General features: G+C 35.2%; 1 protein-coding gene across 12 annotated transcripts in view; it reads left to right on the top strand.

Moving 5' to 3' along the window:
- Positions 1-22,475, top strand: part of Cyrib (CYFIP related Rac1 interactor B) — a 126,942-nt gene that overhangs the window by 84,575 nt on the left and 19,892 nt on the right. For 4 of the 12 annotated variants that reach the window (XM_076911408.1, XM_034516874.2, XM_076911409.1 and 1 more), the window contains 3 exons: positions 3,293-3,331; positions 14,646-14,728; positions 21,265-21,386. In XM_076911408.1, the coding sequence (XP_076767523.1) occupies positions 14,656-14,728; positions 21,265-21,386 (195 nt within the window). In that variant the 5' untranslated portion in view covers positions 3,293-3,331; positions 14,646-14,655. Of the gene's footprint in view, positions 1-3,292; positions 3,332-4,951; positions 4,998-7,708; positions 7,773-13,655; positions 13,739-14,645; positions 14,729-21,264; positions 21,387-22,475 lie in introns of those variants that run through there. The other 8 variants (XM_034516877.2, XM_076911411.1, XM_034516878.2 and 5 more) reach the window with 5 other exon arrangements.

The raw sequence follows: 22,475 nt of genomic DNA, 5'->3' as shown, positions 1-22,475 counted from the left end.
GTTCATTCCATTAGTATTAATAACATTGATCCAAGAAGCTTTCTTGTGGATAACCACAGTGATGTTAGACTTTGATCATGAGTAGCTCACTTATGCAGTTGGAAATGAATGAGATAGAATTAATACTGTAATACATTTTAGATAGTGGGAAGTTCTAAGACAGGTTTTAAATCAGTGGATTAATAACTAAAGATAATTTGCAGAACATTTTGTTTGCGTTACTATTGGATAAAACATACAAATGTGTGCTTGCCCTAGTTAGCACTTCTACTTAAAGTGGTCACAGCTCTGTATTTGCTGATTTTTGTGACTTATATAGAACCTCAAGAGTTTGTAGATTTAATACAACTAGTGGGATGAGGCCTTTAGAGTAGGACGTGGAGTGCAGACAAAGAAGTGGAAAGAACCCAAGACTTTAACTGGAGAACCTGAAAAAGCAGAGTTGTCACATGAGATGGAGGTTGCTTCAAGCAGATCAATTTTGAGTAGTAAAAATGAAGAGTTTAGTTTGGGACATGGAAAGTGTGACTATCCCTTGGAGAAACTGAGTAGGTGGTAATAGTGTGAGTACCAAGTTAGGGAGACCCAATGTGAAAACTTGAGCTATCTAGCTGTTCAGTAAAATTATGAGACAGAATGAGATCCTGAAAGGAACAAAGAACCTAAGACTGTCTGGCATGACAATTTCAGGAGCTGGAAGGAAGAGGAGATCAAGAAAGGAGATTAAGGACTGTCCAGTGATGCAGGGTGGTTTAGAACGCAAATCACCTGGTTTGACCTCAGAAACAGCACAAGACAGACAGGCTTTTGTGCAGGATCTTTTTGGGGTTCTGTTACTAAGAAATAGTTGGAAGATGGGGAAAAGTAAAATGAGAAGGAATGACTGTTGAAAGGTGCATTATTGAGCAGGTTATTTGCATGAGCAACTGACTTATTCTTGAAGAAGTCTTTGAAAACAAAAGAAAACTATGCCTTCAGATAGGAGCCAAGGAGAGTAATTATCTTCCAGTTCTCTCCTGTTGGTCAGAAGTTGTCTATGATGTTAACACTTTTACTTTCTAAAAGTTTTCTCTCTCTCTGGGTTTGCTGTAAAAGTTCTAAAAAAGTTTTTCTGTCTTTCTGGGTTCAGATTTTTCTGAGTATTTCTTGAACAAAATACTGAAGAGTCAATGAGCCACAGAAAATGCAGTTGAGATTCCATTGGAGTGAGATGTCCTGTGTTACCCACTCCTTGTGCCATCTCTTAGATGGTAGTCACAATCACAATAGGTGGCTAGCAGAAGTCAGTAGAAAACGGCTCATTCCCATGTTCTTGGTCTTCCTTTTTTTTTTTTTTTGGTTTTGTTTTGGTTTTGGTTTTTGGTTTTTGGTTTTTGGTTTTTGGTTTTTGGTTTTTTGAGGCAGGGTTTCTCTGTGTAGCCCTTGGCTGTCCTGGAACTCACTCTGTAGACCAGGCTGGCCTCGAACTCAGAAATCCGCCTGCCTCTGCCTCCCAAGTGCTGGGATTAAAGGCGTGCGCCACCACCGCCCGGCTTGGTCTTCCTTTCTTTTAGCTAGCACTGCAATAGGCTTACTCCTGGCCTCCTCCAAGGGTCAAGATGCTTTAGTTGATTTATCCTTTTTGTGGCATAATTTCAGTAGCTGCTGGCTTAGTTAGCACTCGATAAGATTCTCTTCTCATTACTAGGCCATTGGTATTTGCCATCTTGTTTGCACTATGAAGTGGTATTCATAGGGCTTTATGGTTGTTAGGGTTAGTGTCTTTCCCATTCTTTCCCTCTTCTACCCATGGTAAGTTTAACGCACTGTTCCAAAGTAAGGAGTTGAAAATAGCCAGACAACTTAGAGTTCTGTAGAGCTCTCCTTCTCTCTTTTCCACCTCTGACCCTTCCTCCTCCTCCTCCTCCTCCTCCTCCTCCTCCTCCTCCTCCTCCTCCTCCTCCTCCTCTCCTCCTCCTCCTCCTCCTTCTCTCTTCCTCCTCCTCTTCCTCTCTTCCTCCTCCTCTTCCTCCTCTTCCTCCTCTTCCTCCTCTTCCTCCTCCTCCTCCTCCTCCTCTTCCTCCTCTTCCTCCTCTTCCTCTTCTTCCTCTTCTTCTTCTTCAAAGTAAGCAAGCAAAAAACTGATCTGGAAGACTTGGATGAATGGACTTTCTTTGCTATTTTTGCTTCCATCTGTTGACTCATTAAAAAAAAATCAGAGATACATTTTAGCATGTAGGGGACAGTTTTAAGCATAAGATCATTTGTAATCTGGGAACACAGTGCACATGTCCTCAAGATGCTACCCTGTAATATTACATAGAAATTGTGTTTTTTAAAAATCCAGCACTCCTGAGTTATAAAAACAAACTATCAAGGAAAGAAATTTTCACATAAAAGTCAGAAGTTACGTTAGTTAGATAATTTTATACATGACCTAAATGGTTACAGTGGTTATCTTACATGTGGTCTTAGTTGCAAAATTATAATACAGTCATTTTGAAATGGTAAAACCCATTGAAAAGCACATTGTGGCTTACTTTGGTTTTGCCAACTCTGCCAGTAGCAAATGATGGGCTGTTTCCATGGAATGTGTGTTTTAACACCTAGAATAAGACTGGCATTGAAGACTTTCTCACTGAGTGAGCTTCAACTGTGGTAAGAAGTACAAATAGGTTCCTTTGGCCCATGTGATAAGGATACAGAAGAATTTCCAATTGGTCTCTCTTGGTTACCTTTTTCATACTCTGTGATGAGAATTAGTTATGTTCTTGATATATTGAATGTCTTGAATGCTACATCCTTGCTGTTTGATTATTTATTTATGTTCTTATAGTGCTAATATGATATTTTACTTATAGTAAGTAGGCCCTTCATATACAGTGATTGGATTCATCCAAGGAAATACACGTTACAACATTTCATGAATGTATGGTTTGGTGTGTATATGTAATATATGTGCTTTTTTGTGTAGGTGGTTGTGTGTGTATGTGTAGAGATCAAAACTGAGTACTTTTCTTCAACCACTCTTTACTTGAGAGAGTGGGGGGGAGGAAGGGGGGTAGAGGTAGGTAGGTATCAGTCTTTAACTGAACCTGAAGCAATTTGAGTAGGCTGCCAGGCCAGTGAACTTGGAGGAATCTCTGTGTTCCATTCTCCTCTGACTTTGGGATGATAAGTCATATACCACTATGCTTGGCTCTGTATGTGGTTCTGAGGAACTTGGGTACTTACAGTTGAAATTAGTTGTAATGACTTATTTGAAAGTATAATGATCTTTTAGACTCTTCTTCCCTTTCTTTTCTTTAAACAGATAGAAGGAAAAGGACAGAATCACCAGCACTGGCTGAAGGTAAATATGTCTTTGGGGGAAATGAATGTTGAGACATAAGTGAAAAATAAAATAAATATAAACCTACATTAAGAAAATATCATTTAGTAAAAAGTTTTTTTAATATATTGAAATCAATATAAAACTTAACTAAAAGTAGATTTAGATAATATGTAATTTCTGTCTTAGAATAGGGAGTAATGGGGGACAAATAAATTAATTAGAACTTTTACTGACAGCCCTTCAAATAGGAGAGGTATATGTTTTCTTTTGGATTCCTTTCTCTGTTTCTCTGTAACCAGTAGAATTGATCAATAGAAGTTCAAGATATAACTTTAATATTTATAATAAGTGAGAGGGGGAGAATATGGTACCTATCCATTGGAAATTAGAGAGAAAGATACTTTTATACATTATCTTAAATAAGAATTCTATCTTGTTGTTAGTTTTAGTTTTTTAAGAAAAATGTCTGAAAGTTTCAGTGAGATGACACAGGAGGGGAAAGTACTTGCCATGAGTCTGAAAGCCAAGGTGAGTCCAGAACCTAAATGGGAGAAGCAAATGACTAGTTCTTACAAGGTGTCCTCTGACCGCCAGGTGCACACTCAAACATACATATGTACATGTACCATACATATTAAATAGCAAAAAGTAAGTAAAAATGTTTAAAAATCTTAGAAGTAATGGATACAGTTGTTTAAATTGCCATTAAGGGTCTTGAGTATATAAATATTTGTAATCCTTTGAGTATTTATTTTGCCAATATTTTACTTTCAGAAATTTATAGACATTTTAAAATCTTAGTTTTATAAATGTGCTTTGTGGTTTTCCAGTTAAAACTTTGTTGTAAAAAATCTTATTTTTAAAAATTTAAGGTATTTTAAAGTATCTAATATTTAAATGTTTAAATACTTAAAAATATTTAAGATACATATTTTATCTTAAAATTCTGTCCTCTTCTAAGTTACAAAAGAAAACATATTTCAAAACCAGTAATTTTATTAGAGTAGATATGACAGTCCTCATGAGGACCCCTCAGTATTGTCATATTTCCCTGATCCTGTGTCACCAGTTATCATGCTAAGGACATCTTTGGTAATCTGTAGGAACCTGTGACCTCTGACCCACAGTAATGGTTCTAAATGACTCATGATGTGAGGAACCCAGTTAAATTGAAATACTGTTACAGATATCCAGATTTATGTATGGTAGGCTCATCTATCCTTTGAGAGCAGAGTATAAGCTTTAGAACAGTGGTTTTCAACCTGTGGGTTGCAACCCTTTTTCACATGGTTGCCTAAATGAAAAGCACAGGTATTTACAGTCTCATACATAACAGTAGTAAAATTATAGTTATGAAGTAACAATGAAAATAATTTTATGGTTGGGGTCACCACAACATGAAGAACTGTATTAAAGGGTTGCAGGCAGCACTAGGAAGGTTGAGAACCACTGCTTTAGAATAACTGCTAACTACTGTAAAAATATTTGTAATTTTATTTAGTAACAAGTTCATGGAAACTACTTTTGCTGTAACTTGTTGACTATAATCTTGATTAAAAGACTTGTTCATTTTTCATGTAGAAGTTGGTAAAATGTTTCCTGTTCAATTTCATAGACTTTGCACTCTCTGTGGACTCCAGAACAATGAAAAACCACATCCTCCTTCCTTTCTCATCCTCCTTCAGTGAGTGTAGTTTTCTGGTCCTACATAACTGATTTTAAAAGAAAAGAGATGCCTGGTATGGTTGTAAAGACTGTAAATCCAGCATTCTGGAGGCCGAGACAGGAGAGGAGCATTGTAAGTTTGTGGCTAGCCTGAGTTACAGATAGAGAAATCTTATCTCCAGTGAAGAAGGTGTATATGTCCAATCCTTTGAAATATCCTAATAGTAGAGATTAGAAGTTTGTGAAAAGGCTTTGAAGACAATTCTGTTTGCTGGTCAGTAACAACAGAAACAATATGTTTTGGGAAAGAGCATTTGATAGGCATTTGCAGGTTCAGGGAATGGAGATCTTTGGCGGTTTGGTTGATTGTAAAAACACCACCAACATTGGTTTTGAAGGGGCCAGTTGTATTATGGTGATACTGAGTTCTTTCTGTAAGTGTGATCTGGCCTCAGTACTCCATCTTAAAAATATTCTTACAAGCTACAGTTCAAAGTTTCTTAAAGGAAACACTACTGTTCCACCAGTTGCTGGTTTGACCTAAATCACTGAATTTCTTTAGTTTTTAGGTTCCTTTCACAAGATTCAGGAGTTGAGTTTTTCCCAACATTTCACACACCCTTTATTTGGCATGCTTCTGTCCTCTTTCATTTATGTTCTTTTCTCTTTTATCCCTCCCAGCAACTTTGGCCATATGGTAGGAATATTAAAGTATGTCTAACTTACATGCTCTATAAGATATATTAAGATATATGTGTGTGTGTGTGTGTGTTGGGGGTTATTACAACTTTAAAAGTTGTAATACTCAGTGACACACTTTGTTCAATTTATTACATATGCATAATACATTTGGTCTTACAATGGTTTAAAGCCATTTAAAATTCTACACTATTAAAGTACTTTCTTAATGTTTGTCTATAAATTTGCCTTTAAAAAAATAAAAGTACCAGTGTTTACATTGTTGCTTTAAATGCCTTGTAATTTGAGGCTTACCTGGACTATATACTGAATCCTGTCTCAAATAAAATACAATTCAACCAGGGTTTTTTTTTTAAACTCTTTAAATGAAGTAAGATAGTATTTTTAAAACTGATATAATGAAAAAGCCAATGTATTCAGTTGTAATTAGCACCTACTTGACAATGTAACCTTGTAATGCTGGCCAGAGTCCTATTAGCATTGTAAAAGATAATGATTCTTAAATATAGAAGAAGATTATTTAAGTACTGTCTTAGATAGGGTTTTCATTGCTGTGAAGAGGCACCTTGACTAGGGCAACTATTATAAAGGACAATGTCTACTTGGGGCTGGCTTACAGGTTCAGAGGGTCAGTTCATTATCATCAAGGCAGGAAACATGGCAGCCTCCAGGCAGGCATGGTGCTAGAGGAGCTGAGAGTTCTACATCTTGTTCCAAAGGCAAACAGAAGACTACTGTCTTTCAGGCAGCTTCGAGGAGGGTCTCAAAGCCCATCCCTACAGTGACACATTCCTCCAACAAGGCTACACCTACTCCAACAACACCTTACCTCCTAATAGTGCCATTCCCTGGGCCAAACATTCAAACCACCACCACAAGAATATATTTTAAAAATTACCAAGCAGAGAAAAATATATGGAGTTTTGTTTTTGTATTTTGATTATGAGCCTGAAGGAGATATAAAAATATGTAAAGTTTTTGTTTTTGTATTTTGTTTGATTATGAGCCTGGAGATATGTTTAGGAGAATGATTTTTTAAGCTCTTAAGTGTAAAAATAGAGGAAACAATTTTCCTGTGCCAGCTTACTTCATTATACCAGACCCAGTAAAGACTACTGAGTACTATTTAAAGACTTTTTATTTTTATTTATTCCTCTAATAATCATTCTTGCAAAACATCTTTATGTTGAAGTTTTTTTCTTGGTTTTTAAATTTTAGTACTAGAAATTTCAGAAATCAGAGATTTTTCTCAGTTTTATCCATTACACCATTATTTAGTAGATAAAGTACCTGTATCCTCTGTAGGACACTTTGGATAAAACAATTAACAACTAATACCCCATGGGAAGGCCCACTTCCATTGTTTCTTTAGTCATCAGTATTAAAGAAACTCCTTATGGTAAGTGTCTCCTAAACATACAAGCTTTGCTCTTTAGAAGCCAACCCTTATAATTACTAGTTAGGAGAAATAAGTTGTAACTGTGTGAGTATAGTGTAATAATTTAATGGGGGTAATAATCTTTCAACTTTCTTTTCACATAATTGAAGAAACCTCTCTATTAAATAGTTAGAAGACATTTTTAAGATTTGGTTATTGGTGGCCACTGAGAATTAGAACAAATGAAGAAAAATTAACACATGAGTGATTTCAGCTTAGTATACAGATTTCATATTCTTGAGGCCAGGATTTATGTCATATTGTATATCCAATGACTAGTTGAAATTTCTTTTTTTCCCCCCTAAAAATTGGCAGAAATCTAAAATTTAAGTTCTACAGACAATATTTAAATAGTAGCTGGATAGCTATTTGGATGTTATAGGGAAATTCAAACTATGATAAAAATGGCTATGATTGAGCCTCTCATTTTAGCGTGGATGGTCCCTTCTTTGGTTTCAGATTTTTATGATTATTGGTAACCAAATGTAAAAACCATTTGATGTGTCTTAATCCTTACAGAGATATTAACTTAAGAACCTTTGATCCACATAGAAAGGACACCTGATTTAGTAGAATACTTTATCTCTCAATAGAAATCATGAGGAGAAGAAGAACATGGAAACGCAATTTAAAGGTCACTGCTTCAGCCCTAGTGAGGTCAGCACTGGACTTTTATTCCTACTTGGGAAATTCTGGCATATTTCTGAGCTCCTCCCTCTTTTATTCCTAAGAAGTCTAAGGGCATGGCATGGAATGTTGGTATGGAGCGGACAGTGATGTCTCTGTCCCTTATTCTCCATGCAAAAACTAAAAACAATGTTACTATTGATAATGTTGGTGTTACCTATTTTAGCCCTTGCTGTAATATTTATAAACTGAGTACAAAGAAAAGGTGACAAGGTAATTGAGCTGTTACTATAAACAACACACGAGCAAAGTTAAGAAATGTTAGGGACTAAATGAAGAAGCAGTTCCCTATTATGTAGGCATAAAAACTAGTATTACAGAAGTCCTTGTTTAGAATTCTTAAAACTCAGTTAGGAAAAAAAAAATAGTGGCAGACCAGTTAGCACTGAGTTAAGAGAACAGATCAGCCTGAGAAATTTTTAGAACAGAATATGATACAGAGAATTTCTAATACAAAAGTATTAGAAAAACTGGAACAACCAAAGACAGACAGGATGAAACAGTGAAAAGGAAAGAAAGCCAAGATAGACCTGTAATTCCAGCTATTCGGGAAGCTAAGGCAGGAGAATCAAAAGTTCAAGACTAACCTGGACAAATTAGTGAGACCCTTTCCCCCAAAATAACAAGAACACTGGTGAGAAAAGTCTGGTAAAGTTTTTGCCTAGCATACCCAAAGCTGTAGGTTCAGTCTTCTGAATTAACTCCACCTACATAAAAAGGAAAATTAAAGACAGTCTGCTGCCATCACCCCATTCCTACTATTCAGCAACTGCTAACCTGTCCTGCCTGGATACTTCTGTTTTCCTCCTGCCTTCTCTTTACCTTCCAGAACCTTTCTTCCACTGACATAACTAGCAGAAACTGGGCTGTGGGGAAATTTCATATACAGGTTGTGTAAACACAAAAAGATTCCACGTATTTTAATTTTTTGTTGTGTATTTTCAGTTATTTCTCAGCTTAAAGAAAAAATTAAAACTCAATTCTCTCTGGGCAGTCTTTACCAGCCTTACTGAGACTGGATGAGATACTCCTCTTTGTTCATGGTTTCCTTTGCTCATTTCACACTGTCAATCTAGTATCTCCACTTGTCTCAGAATTCCTCAATTCTAGATTTTTATTAACTACTAGCAGTACCAGATAATATATAATACATAACAACACATACAAAACTATTTGGAAAAAAAGAACTATATGGGCCTTTATGTAATGCTAAAGCAAATAAAATAAGTCATTTATGATTTGTTGAACACCTATTAGGAGTAAGGGAGGGTGTCTGAATTCTAATCCAAGCTTTTTGGTTAGGCACATTGGATTGACACCCTTGTGCTCTGTAGTGACTGACCACATTTTTAAATGCTTTTAACTTATTTGTACATTATAGTAATCTAAAAGTAAAAGAATTCTTTGAATATATACCAGTAGTTGAGGAACTAGAACATTATTGGAACGTTGGAGCTGCTCAGTGTTATAATAATGTCTTTTAATGTCATCACATGGAGTTTCCTGGTTTAATTCCCATACTCTGTGTTGTTTTTCATTTAAGGAATTTGTAGCTAGCGTTAGTTTATTTGTACTAGATTGTAATTCTTTGGGTACGTATAGCACATGAACTTTGTATTGAACACCAAACTCTTTCTCAGAGTAGCCATGCCTGTTTACACTTCCTTCAGCAGCACAGCACTCCCATTGTTTCTTCCCCTTACATCTGTATAGTACAACTTTGGAATATATACTAGAATAAAATCATTTTAAAAGGCTGTGTTTCCAGATTAATCATTATCAAAACTATTGGCATACATTTATTTTGGAACATGACATACAAAGAAGTCATAATTCAAAGCAAAATGCTACTTCAAAAAACATTAAGGATGACATTTTGATACTTAAATAAGACTGCTGTTAATATTGAATATTCATGATATGAATAGTAATGAATTGACTACATTTTGAGTTCTTGAAATTAAATATAATTATGTAATTATTGCTGTTATGAATTTTAAAAAGTGTTAAGTTTAAGAAAGTGAATTTCGGCCTGGAGAGATGGCCCAGAGGTTGAGAGCATTGAATGCTCTTCCAGAGGTCCTGAATTCAGTTCCCAGCAACCACATGGTGGGCCCTCTTCTGGCATGCAGGCATAAATTCAGGCAGAACACTGGATGGATGGATGGATGGATAGATAGATAGATAGATAGATAGATAGATAGATAGATAGATAGATAGATATGTATATATGTATGTGTGTATGTATGCTTAAAAAAGGAAGTGAGTTTTTAATACTGTAGTTGTTTAATGATAATATTTTTTAAGAGGAATATTGAGCATTTCTCTCACAGGATTCTGAATACTCTTGTATTGCTTACCTGCATGTTCTCTGTTAGCTGTGATAGCTGAAGGCCATTCTAGTTAAACTTGGATGCTATGAAAGTCTGACATAGTACCATGGTTGTGGTTTACTTCTACTTCCATGCACTGATCTCTTATATTTCTTATACATGACTTCATAGCTTTGTAAGTAAAGTTTTTAGTTAAGGTTCTTCACTTTAAAGTTGGACGTTGAAATAAAAATTGAAAGTGTATCCACTAGATGTCACTATAGGAAAGATGTCACACATGTATGCTGTAGCTGAAGGTGTAGCAAGGGTGCAGTTTTATAAGTAAACTCACTTTACATGAGCCACACATTGTATGACACACAGAATAAAGTCAGCTTTCTCAATTTTAATTATTTTATCATACTAAAATTAAAATATTTTGATCTTGGCATGTGCCTTTAATTAATCATCTGCTATAGTGAACGTTTAGTACTTGGTTGTGAGCTGTTAAAAGACTGGTTTGTCTTAAGAGATTGTCAAGGGAAAAAAGGATAGAAGTAGGGTGACCACTTAGAGTCATTGAAATAATCTGTTAAACTAGTGACAAAAAGTATATTGATAATGTCAGTATATTAGCTGCTTTTGACCGTGATAATGTGGAATTTGAAAACTGGCAACTTAGCAGTCACTTGGTGGCTTTGCCACAATAGTTAAGTAATATGGACTTGGCACAGTGTTTGGTGGATTAGGTTTAACAGAATGGAAATTGGTGAGGAAGCAAGGCTGATGAGCACAGAAAACTGCTTTTAATGAATTTTCCTGCAAAGAAGAAACAAGGGAGTCATGTGGGAGCTAGAGAAGGAAAGAGAATAATAATACACTTTTGTTTTATTTTAAGATAGGAGAAATAAATACATGGATCCTAATGGTACATAGATCCTAATGGGAGAATGTACAAAAAGAAAAACCATAACTAGGAGGGAAATTTGGGAATGTATTATACTAAATGAAAGCATGGGGTTGGAGTGATGACTTGGAGGTTAAGAGCACTGGCTGCTCTTCCAGAGGTCCTGAGTGCACTTCCCAGCAACCACATGGTGGCTCACAACCATCTGTAATGGGATCTGATGCCCTCCCTCTTCTGGCACATGGGGTGTACATGCAGATAGAGCACTCATTTATTTACATTCAGTAAATAAGTCTTTTTTTAAAATGAAATCATGAGTATAAACCTAGGCAGACACTTTGGAAGTTGAAATATGAGAATTGCCTTTTAAATTTTCTGTAACTCAAGAAGTGAGTTACAGTGGCCTTGACAGGGAAAGCTTTATTGTAATGGTAGACGTTAAGAGGCAGATAGGAATGGATTAGAAGATTGGGAATTGAAAAAGTGGAGAAGACTGATGGCAGACAGTATTATTTATACTTACCAACCGAGTTGTAAAGATAGGAAACATGGTGCAGTAGTGGAGCAGACAGGAGGTTCTGAGCTGTGCAGAGCCAGTGTTTGGAAGGAGAGTCGGCGTAAGAATAGGTGCAAAGAGAAGACCCTGAGGTTGCTAGTAAAGCAAGTGGACATGGACAGCTTTGCCTTATTTTAGAAATTCTCACCATAAAGCATAGCTATACTTGGAAAGAAGAGCTAGAAAATTGAGCTAAGGACACTTATTCCAATATTAAGATTTGTGAAGTCACAAAGTGTGGTTTATATTCTGGTGTTGGTGCATAGGTATGAATACTTACGAGCGTACATGGGGAATTAGGGAGACATTGAATGTCTTCCATTATCTCCCCTTTTTAGTTTTGACAGTCTCTCACATGAATCATCTGTAGCTTACCCTGTAAGGCCAGCAAACTTCTGGGGTCCACTGGCTCCATCTCTTCAATAATGGGTTACAGACTGGAAACGTTTGCATTTTGCATGTGAAAGATGGAATAAGGTCATTTCCTGCATGGGAGAATGGTGGGAAGTCTGAGGAGATTTTTTTTTTAATGTATGGAGTTAGCCCTTGGTGTAGCTATTCAGAGCATGTTTTGGTATTTATGGTCATGTATTTGAAAGCTGCAGCTGTCAACCAGGAGTACTTGTGCCTTCTGAGAAACACTTGTCACTATTTGGAGACACCCTTAGCTGTCAGTGAGTATGAACATTTGGGCAGCAGTTGTGCTAGGTTAGTCATTCTCTCCCTGAGATTATTTTGCCCTAAGGGGACATTTATGGGACATTTTTTGATTACTGCATTGTGGTTTTATGATCATGTGCAGGTTTACTGGTTTCTAGTGGGTTGAGGCTCAGGATGCTGTTAAATATGCATTTAACATTAACTGTTAAATTAGCATCAAACATTAACTGTTTGAGGTAGACCTCAGTAAAAAAAAAAGAATTACCCAGCTAAGTGCTGCCAAGATTGAGCAATACCAGATAAGCAGTCATTTTCAAAGTAAACATTTATATTGGGGTAAAAGACAAGAAATTCTACATCATCACACTGGAATGAGTGGGTCAAGACCAGGTATATTGCAGTGGTGAGGAGTGTAGGCCCACTTTATGGTGTGATCACTGGAAACCAGCAGATTTATAGAGTGGGACATGGGAAAACAAATAGCTACTACCAACATCTTCCCTGCAGGTGGCGTGGTGTACATATCCCTTCTTTCTCCCTCCTGTACTATGATGGTGGTATGCCAGGAAGACTGCTTTTAAAATGCCATTTGGCAACTTCTTGACACAAAAGGGCTAAAAGTGGGCCTTATTCTACTTAGACCTTTGAAATCCATTGATAAGTTGGGTTCTGAGCAGTCCTGACAGTATTCTTTGAGGTCACTGTGTATTCTAGCTTCTAGATTTGATCCTGGTTTCCTGACACCACCTTTCACCTTCACAGAGCCATGGCAAATCCTTACGTAAGATTTATGCCAGTTTTTTTTTTTTTTTTTTTTTTCCGTTGCATTTTGTTTGAAAGCTTACTAAGTTGGAACAGTAGCTGGTTCTGAGTTGATGATAAAGTTTTGGTGAATCTTAGAGGAGAAAAACATATTGTGATTTGTATAGTAATTTTCTTAAATGGTTAATTAATTGATAACCTTCTTCAGTCTAATAGTTAAGAGTGATTTAAATACTGTCTTTGTATTTCTAATAGGTTTGATTCAAATTGAAGGACAAAACCTTCATTAACAAAAATAATGGTCTGGATATTTACATTATTTGAAAAACAGTGCTATTAATTCAAGTTTAGAATTTGTACCTCAGAAGTCTTTTAAAAGAACATTTAACATAGCTTTTAATCAAGTGTAAATATTAGAACTTATATGTAAAAATATCTTTTCCCCATCTTGCTTATATAACTTTTTAAATATGTGAAACCAGGGGGACAGGAGCTATAAACTCAGCTGAGTGAACCTTTGTTGTTCCAAGTTACCATGTGAGAACCATGTGACCCTGCACCTGTTGGCATCTATGTGCAAGCCAGCCTTGCTGAACCCCAGGCCTCTACGTCAGCCTTTTACTGGAACTAAATGATGTTGCCATTTTTATTTTTAGGTTTGCTGGCATGGGTAATCTCATTAAGGTGCTAACCAGGGACATAGACCACAATGCAGCACATTTTTTCTTGGACTTTGAAAGTAAGTCTCCTTAGCCCTTCACAGCTGGTGCATAATGGTAAAGGTGGAAGATTAATTATACTCACACCACAGTGAAGGCCAGCCAGAATATTTGTTACTTAAACATGGGGAATCAAACAAAGGTTGCATGATTTTTTTCCCTTAATTGTAGGCAAACATCACCATCATATGTATAATTCTTTAGTTTCTCATTTGCTAAAATCATGTTGAGTCTGTAGCCAGTGGTGTCCTTTCATTAGTCCATGAAGCAAGTAGCCTTATGATGAATATTCTAATAGTATGCTTTAGTGACTATGCCAAGTCTGTTCACTTATCATCCTATATTAATTTGCTTTAAGAAATAAAATCTGTGCTGCATATCTAAAATGAACACTTTAAATAGCTTCCACAAATTTTACAAATCAGATTTGGTGAGAAATACCTGCTATTTTCATTGGCATAAAGGAAGTAATTTTTACATTTTAAAATGAGATGTGAAGGTGAGCTTTGGCCAAACCTTAATATTTGGCTCTTTAATAAATTATTGTTTCACTGCTATACTTAGAAAGTTTCATAAGAAGTAATTCTTGATCGGAATTTTTTTTTTCAGAATACTAGCACTATTGGAATACTTAAAGAATTTTTCATTATAAGGCCATTAATGAAACTTGTCTTGGGAGAATTTTGAGAAGAATTAGAGCAACAGTTGTGCCATTATGTACAGGAAAAATCATATTTCACCTCTAGGTCCTACACATCAACACCTTGAGAACCCGGTTTGCTGTCTGCCAGAGCACAGTCTGGGTAACCTGAAGGATGAATTCATGGCCTAATGAACATTTTCCCTGTTACTATTTTTTCTTTAAGTCAATTTCAGATGTTCTTTTTATAAAGGGATATTTTCTCTTTCTCATTCTTGTCTTGACAGGTACCTTAACATGGGGAATCTTCTTAAAGTTTTGACATGCACAGACCTTGAGCAGGGGCCAAATTTTTTCCTTGATTTTGAAAGTGAGAAGATGATTTTATATCTATTTCTCTTTGCCTGCAGTAGACTGCGTTTGTCTTGCACTAATGAATGTTTCCACTTTGCCATCTTTTTAACTGCTTTGCATGACTGAGCTATGAATTGTTTGATTAAAACTTCTGGTGCCTTCTAGAATTGAATCATTTTATAAAGTAAATTATAGTAAAGAAGTGTTTCTTTGAATTTCTAAGAGATTGTGTCTCTTAATTGGCAATTATTTTTATTTAAACCCTATAATAATGAAGACACTTATGAAAAAATAAGAAAAAAACCCACTATCTCTATTATTTGCTAGTATAAGCAGTATTTGAGGGAAAATTATTACAACTGAGAAAAAAATGGATCAGGTTTTGTTTATTCCTTATGCATATATAAAGTATTTTAAATTTGGATCAGTTCATGAAGGCTATTCAGAGCTCAGTAATTTGGGCATACTATTAAAAGGTAAGTGTGAACCTAAATTATGTAATTTTTATAGATAACTTTAAGAAATTAAAATGATTTTGTGCATATCAGCAGTTAATTTTATTCTGACTCTGAGTAAAAAGAAAAATAACAGGTTCACAGACCTTTAAGTAATTTGCCTTGTATCTGTTCTGTGTTGCATGACTTATTGTATTGTGGTCTGAGAGCAGCAGGTAAGTGCATCTGAGCTCTGTGCATGCTCTGCTTTGGCTTTTGGCTGTCAATATTGCTTCAGCTTGTCTGATTGTTAAATTGAGAAAAATGATTTTAAATTGATGTTATAGTGTGAATGTTGCTATTTTAACGGACAATTAGAAAATTGTTAGGAAAGGGTGAAGAGATATTTGTAAATCATGGGCTTTGTTATATTTGAACAGATTTTTAAGTACTTAAATTTTAGACTTTCTGATTTTGAAACGCAAATAACTTGAAAAGAAAGTCGTTTTGTTTTTCACCTTCAATTTAGTTTTTATATAGTTCATTCTATTTTATGACCCATTTCTACAATTTATCCTTTAAGCCAGGGTAATGTTTGATACATACATATATACATATATACATACATACAAACATGCATGCATATTTTCATTTTGTAGAATACTTTGTAGTCTCTAATAGGTTCCTACTTTTAGTACATTTGTACAAAAATCTGTTACAGTCTGGGTGCTATGTGTAGGCTAATAAAGGAGGAAAGCCAAAAACAAGACCATTAAAATTGTTGAGATTTTAGGGAAAGTGCACCAGATGAACATTAGTTTTCTTGACCCTTCTGAACAATTGGACAGTGCTGTTCTAAGTGCATGTTCAGCATGGATTTTAATCAGCTTGAGGATGTTGAGCAGACTGCTGACTTAAAGAATGTTCTTTCAGATGAGGCAACTTACATTAAAGCTGTATTAGTTTATTTGCTCTGTTTGAAACTTGGTCCTCTATATTTTTCCGCTCTTCTGTCTTCTTTTTCCTTTGTCCCAAATGTCTTACATTTGCAGAATCTTGGCTTTGATATAGTCAAGATCTTGTTCAAGACTTGGCACTTGATCTTTTTATAAAGCTAGTATTCTGTTTTGTTAAAGTATGAACCATAATTTAAATGTAGAACTTGAAAAGATTACTAGATCCTGGCTTGCAGGGCTGGGGTGGGGGCATTTGCATCATTAGCTTCACATTTTAAATACCTAATATAATGGAGGAAAAGGTTTTAAGTCACAACAACAAAAATAATCAATAGTGTAAAATGATGTGTGAACCTTTAAAAGTAAACTTCTAGAAAGTGCTAGTATTTTAAAATGTGTGTTTTGTCTTCATATCTATGCACACATGTATGTGGTGCTGGTATATACCAGCAGAGGGCATCAGCTCCCCCTGGAACTGGAGTTTGCAGATGGCACTGAGCTGCCATGTGGTTGCTGGGAATTGAACCTGGGTCCTCTGGAAGAGCAGTAAGTGCTCTTAACCACTGAGTCAGTTCTTCAGCTTAAAACATTTTAAATGATACTTGTTGCTTTTATCATCCAATATAGAAGTTTTACTTTGCTGCTTGCTAGTATACCATAAAAGAGGCCTCAGTGAAGATACACTGTGTACTAGGCTACGATTTGCTCCTAACTTAAAATTCAGATGCTGAGGTACATTTTCTTTGGATTCTGATACTTGTGGGATCTTAATTTTATCTTACAGTTTTTTTAAACATATTTTTTCCTCTTTTTAAAGAAATACTCAGTTTTGAATTTGGGAACTTTATTATTAAGCTACTGTAATGACCATTAGATAACTCCTTTTTAACTGGTAACTATTATGTACCAGATCTGCCAATTCTTTTTTGCTATTTTAATACAGCCACATTATTTGATTTATAGGTCACCAAAGTAATTTAGATATATTATTCCAGTCAACCTTATTGGTTAGGCCCAGCTTCACATACCTTCAGAGTTGGGCTACACAAACATAATTTTGTATATAATCTCCAACGACAGTGAGAAGAAGCAGCAACATGCACAGTGGTGTTAAGACAGATGCCATTCTGTGTTTAGCTTTTGGGCATCCGAATGTATCAAATTATATAATCTCATGCATTTTAAACATAATTTGTGATACTTAGAAATTTATTATATAAATGAAAACTGTATCGAAGTCATTATTCCCCTTAACCCATACCCCCTTTACAGGTTTATACTTGAGTCCATGTATACTTAGAGCTAGCTTCTTGTATATCAGCCAGTAGCTGCTATGGAGACCTCAGCCTGTCTAGTAGAATAGAGACAAGTGAAGATTCGCAATCTAATTTACATATTTATATTTAGGATGTAGATCAGAAGGTCAGAGTTCAGTATGATGATACTAGAATTGGGTGTTGAGTGAATTGCAGTAATTACAGCTCAGTTTGGAAGATAACTGGAAAGAAGCAGCACCATGCACAGTGGTTTTAAAACAGATACTATTCTGTGCTCAGCAAAACATATTCTTTAAATACAGGAATTTCTCTTAAGTTCTATTAAGATAATAAGTTCAGAACTATTCCATAATATGACAGCATATATTAATATACCAAAATGGCAGCATAGTATAGCTTCTTCTAAGTCTTAGAGTTACCTACTGTTAAGGTTGTTAATTAATAGCTCATTCTAGTAAGTTTTTAGCAACTATTATGTCAGTGGCTCACAAAATTCTGGTTCATAGAACAGAAGAGCGACTTGGTTTTGTGCCACTTCTTAGCCTATAAGCTTACTATTTGTTAAACTTGATTTATGTATATCAGAGCAAATCAAAACAAAGTTTTTATAAAAGTGGTTATATAAAAATATAAGTGAGAAATAGATTCTTCTTTTTCTGCTTGTCTAGAGTGCCTTCCCATTAAGTCATACATTTCTTCTTCTCAATTCTTTTGTGTTGCCTGTCTTCCCTCTTTTAAAAAAAAAAAATTGGTACTTACTTTTAAGGCTAATGTTATTTTTTTCTAGTTAATCTTTTATATTTTCAGTACCTTTTGCCTTATTTTAGGAAAAGTCTGTTATGCTAGGTGCTGAGCTTATCCACCGTGCCAGTGGAGTACAGTATGCATTTTGGTTCCTGACCTGATAGAACTTAGGTAGATAGCTTCTAAGTATTTACAGAGTAAATGATTGTAAGGGTGGAGCTGTAAGCTCATATATCATAATTGTAATTTTTATGTTGACCCTTTTATTTCTACCTTCATATTAAAAAAAAAAAAAAAACCCACTGTCTTCTATTTTAGTCATTACTTTCAGTGATTCTTTGCTGCAGTTTTGTAGGGAATTCTTCTACCTGGTAGGAAATTGGTATGAAATGACTAAAATATTTAATTTTGCCTTCCAACAGTAAGAGCAATTTGAACATGTCTTAGTTTCTATTTAATAGAGTATACATTTAAGCCTGTGAGTAAAGAATCTTTCCCTCAATAGATACATTGCTTACATTCAAATGAGTACCATTTTGTTATCATGCTATGTGATGTGCTTTCCTTGGAAAAGTAAAGCTATGAAAAATCAAAGTGACAAGTCTTGGTTGCATTACATAGAAAATGCCTTTTTTTTAAATGCTTTATTTTACAATCTTTTTCTTCCTCCCTAGTATTTCACCCTTTGCATGATTTGCTTTCAGTAAAGCAATGCTTACTTGTCTGCTCTTTCTGTCTGTCTTCATTTCTACAGCAGTCTTCAGCAGCTTTCAAAATTATAAATGTGACTTTCCTGTGACAGTCTAAAAGATGTTTGATCAGTGTGGTGCTGGGTGTTTTTCCCTCTTAGGGAAACTTGAATCTTCTCCTTTATTTTAAATTTCTTGGTACTCATTAAACCTTTACTAGTTATTAACTACTTACAAGGTCTATTTCAATCTCCTGGATAATGTTTTGTTTGTATGTTAAACTCAGTGTCACATTTTTATGTTACTAGCCTAGTTACCACACCAAAAATACATATTTTAGTCTTGAAATGATACAAATGCCTTTGATATGTAATAGATAAAATACTGTCCTTTGTCATGAAATCTCACCTCATAACTTCAAACTATGTGTCTATTGATGTTGTGTCTGTAGTTCCACAATCCATATGAGAAAGAACTGAACTTTCATTTTTGCATGTACAAAGTATTTCTCTATGCTGCATCTGGTGTAAGTATAAAAGTGTTGGGTGTGCTTTTTTTTTTTTAAGTGGTGTGCCTAATTATTGCTTTGAAAATATGGTCTGGCTAAATATGGAAACAGTACTGCTTTAAAATGACAGCCTGATATTTATAAGACATATTTATTTATGTCATATTTAACCATATATTTATCTAGACATTTATCTATAATTCTGTATTTGCTCTTAGTAGAACGTTTGTAACTTTGAATACCATCTTTTAATATTTCTATTGGCTTCTCTTTTAATTACTACATTTTTATTTTTAAAGAGTAATTAAGGGAAGAAATAGATATTTCTATTTCATTTATATTTCATTTTTAAAGTTGGCTTTCCACACTAATGTTTTTCTACTGTACCTGTAGATCTGTCTTATGCATATTAAATTTAAACTTGGGTACTATAATCGTTCATTTTAAACGTGTTGTGTATTATTGACTAGTTGGCAGATAATAGGGGAAATTGAATCATTACCCCAAACATAAAATAAAGATAGAATTTAAGATGTTTTTACATTTAGTCTCATGTGTGAGGTAAAATTTTCTTTTTTAATTTTCTAAGTAAAGGGACAGATAGGAATAAAGCCAAGCAAGCAAGATAAACAGTGAGGCTGGCCAGATACATTCTGAATTAATCTTTTAAATTTGGACTGGGTCTCTTTCCCCTAAAAATAGTGTGTTATTATGGAGGAATCCTGCCACCATAGTTCTTCCTTAAGACATTATTTTACATACTCTATACCTTATTTGTAGTGTTGCGTGTGCTCTAGTTGGAAAGGCTTATGAAAAACTCTTTGCTTGAACAGTCCACTTTTTTTGGTCTCAGAATAGAAAGGAGTATATTTAAAAAATGAACCCTTAGAGGAAACAAATGACCATGCTATTAAAAATGGGATTTCGGTTACCTTTTGTCTGGCAGAGAAAAAGCCAGATTTTGTCACCTTTCAACATGTTTTCTGTTTAGTAGCATCACTGATGGTAAAGATGCCCGTACCCCAATATTTATAACTGTAATTACTCCTTTGTTTTCTTCCTCCTTGATCCTAGATAAGTAAAAAGTCAGTTTTTGCTTTGTCATTTCAAAATTTCGGCAGTGATCATGTAGCTTAAAACGTCCCCCCTTCAGCTGCTTAGAAGTTCTGTAGTGGACTTGTAGCTTGAACTCCTGCACAGGAACCTTGGCCCTCATACTGACCAATAGAGAAATTCAGTAATACTGCCATAGGTTTGGTCTTAAGCATATTCTTCTCTCTCATAACCTCATTATGATTCCAGTTGTTCAGACAATTTAAAATGGCCCCTAGCAAACCTCAGTTGTTCAAAATAAAATGGACTGTATAGGAAAATAAAGGAAAATGAAGTAGCTTTAAACTGTAGATGAGCAAGATACTTTAATAGGTAGTCTTCATTTCTATTTCATTAAAATAAAATAGTGATGCTTCATTTGTTAGTGACAGTGAGGCGTGCAGTACAAAAATGTGATTATTAAGCATATCAGACACTGATACGCTTTTTTGTAATCCCAGCATTCAGACTGAGACAGAGATTTACAAGGGCAGCCTGGGGTACATAATATATTAAAGGCTAGTCTGTGCTGTGTAGTGAGACTATCTAAAAAAACCAAAACTATAAGTAGTAGTACCAGTCTAAATTTTAATTAGAAATCTCAGACTGGTTCAATATACCACCATAATTTGTAAATTAAATTAAATGTTATATAATAATACTTTTCTCTTACTTCTTTATAGTTTGTATAAATTTGAAATTAGTTTAAATGTGTCTTCTAAAAAGTATAAAATTTATATTGAATAAAATCTAACTCATCCTTAGAAATTGGTTTGTTAATTGTTTTTAGGTAATACATGTATTAAAATATTCATGCTGCTGTAAATTTTCTTGTGCTTTCATGCTGTTTAGATGCCCAGCCTACAGAGTCTGAGAAGGAAATATATAATCAGGTGAATGTAGTATTAAAAGATGCAGAAGGCATCTTGGAGGACTTGCAGTCATACAGAGGAGCTGGCCACGAAATACGAGAGGTAAAGTTTATAATTTATATAGGCACTTAATCAGTAAAGGCCAATTGGCTACTTGTCACCTTGGCTTAATTTCTATTGTTTTCTGGATTTGTTATATTTGCAAGACCACTTGTCATTATTTCAAAAGCGGTTACAGTGCTACGCGGACAGAGAGTTATTACAAAGGGGAAGTGCTATCTACTCGTATGTGATCCAGTAACATCTGTTTGTTATAGTCTCACATGAAAATTAGGTTTTATTTTGGGAACTACTTACTTATGCTTTCTTCTTGTGGAAAGAGAATATTACTTTCTGGCTATACTCCTCAGCACAGTCCCACCTCCCGCTCTGTTTTTCAATTCCTAAGCTTCCTAGGAGAATGTTTCTCTTAATTACATCTTTATTTGCCTTTCTTTCCTCTGAATGTACTTACTCCATTCTGAGGCAGTGCTCAAACTCTCTTGCTTCTAGACCTGAATTTCTCATCACATTTCCTGAAGGCAATGCCTATGCTTTGTTCATGTTACTTTTCGGTATCAAGTAGTACAGAGGTCATCAAAGACAAGTCTTTTGGGCTCCCAATCAATTATCCTCAGACATCTGGAGTAGTAGCACCTCAGAGTAAAGTACAGAAAGAGGAGGATGCTGTGGTTACTTGGTAGCTCTTTAGTGTAAGGGAAGAGGGACACTGAAATGACTTGTAGTTTTTTTCTGTTTGTGACCGTCCTTGTCTTGCAGAGCGATCTCATATTTGCTTTGGTGTGGAGTACCCTTCTTTTCTTTTCTTCACATGTCAGAAACCTACTTCTTTTACTCTGTGTTCCTAGTTCTTTACACATATGTCTTTTATGGTACTCATGAACCTCAAAAAAAAAAATAATGACTTGGTGTTTATGTCTATACCACTCACCCGCCAAGCTCAAGTGTTAAACCCGGGCTCTTACATATTCAATGCCTAGCAAGGTGTAAATTGTTGAGGAAATAAATACTGGAGCTGTGGCCTAAACTTACTGCTATCATTCTAAATCTTAACATTTTTGTGAGTGATAGACTGTGACTATTACTATGAAGTCAAGATAGTCTATACCACTCACCCGCCAAGCTCAAGTG

Source organism: Arvicanthis niloticus, chromosome 13 (genome assembly GCF_011762505.2).
Source record: "Arvicanthis niloticus isolate mArvNil1 chromosome 13, mArvNil1.pat.X, whole genome shotgun sequence".
Classification (NCBI taxonomy): domain Eukaryota; kingdom Metazoa; phylum Chordata; class Mammalia; order Rodentia; family Muridae; genus Arvicanthis; species Arvicanthis niloticus.
This window is presented reverse-complemented; position numbering and strand designations above follow the sequence as displayed.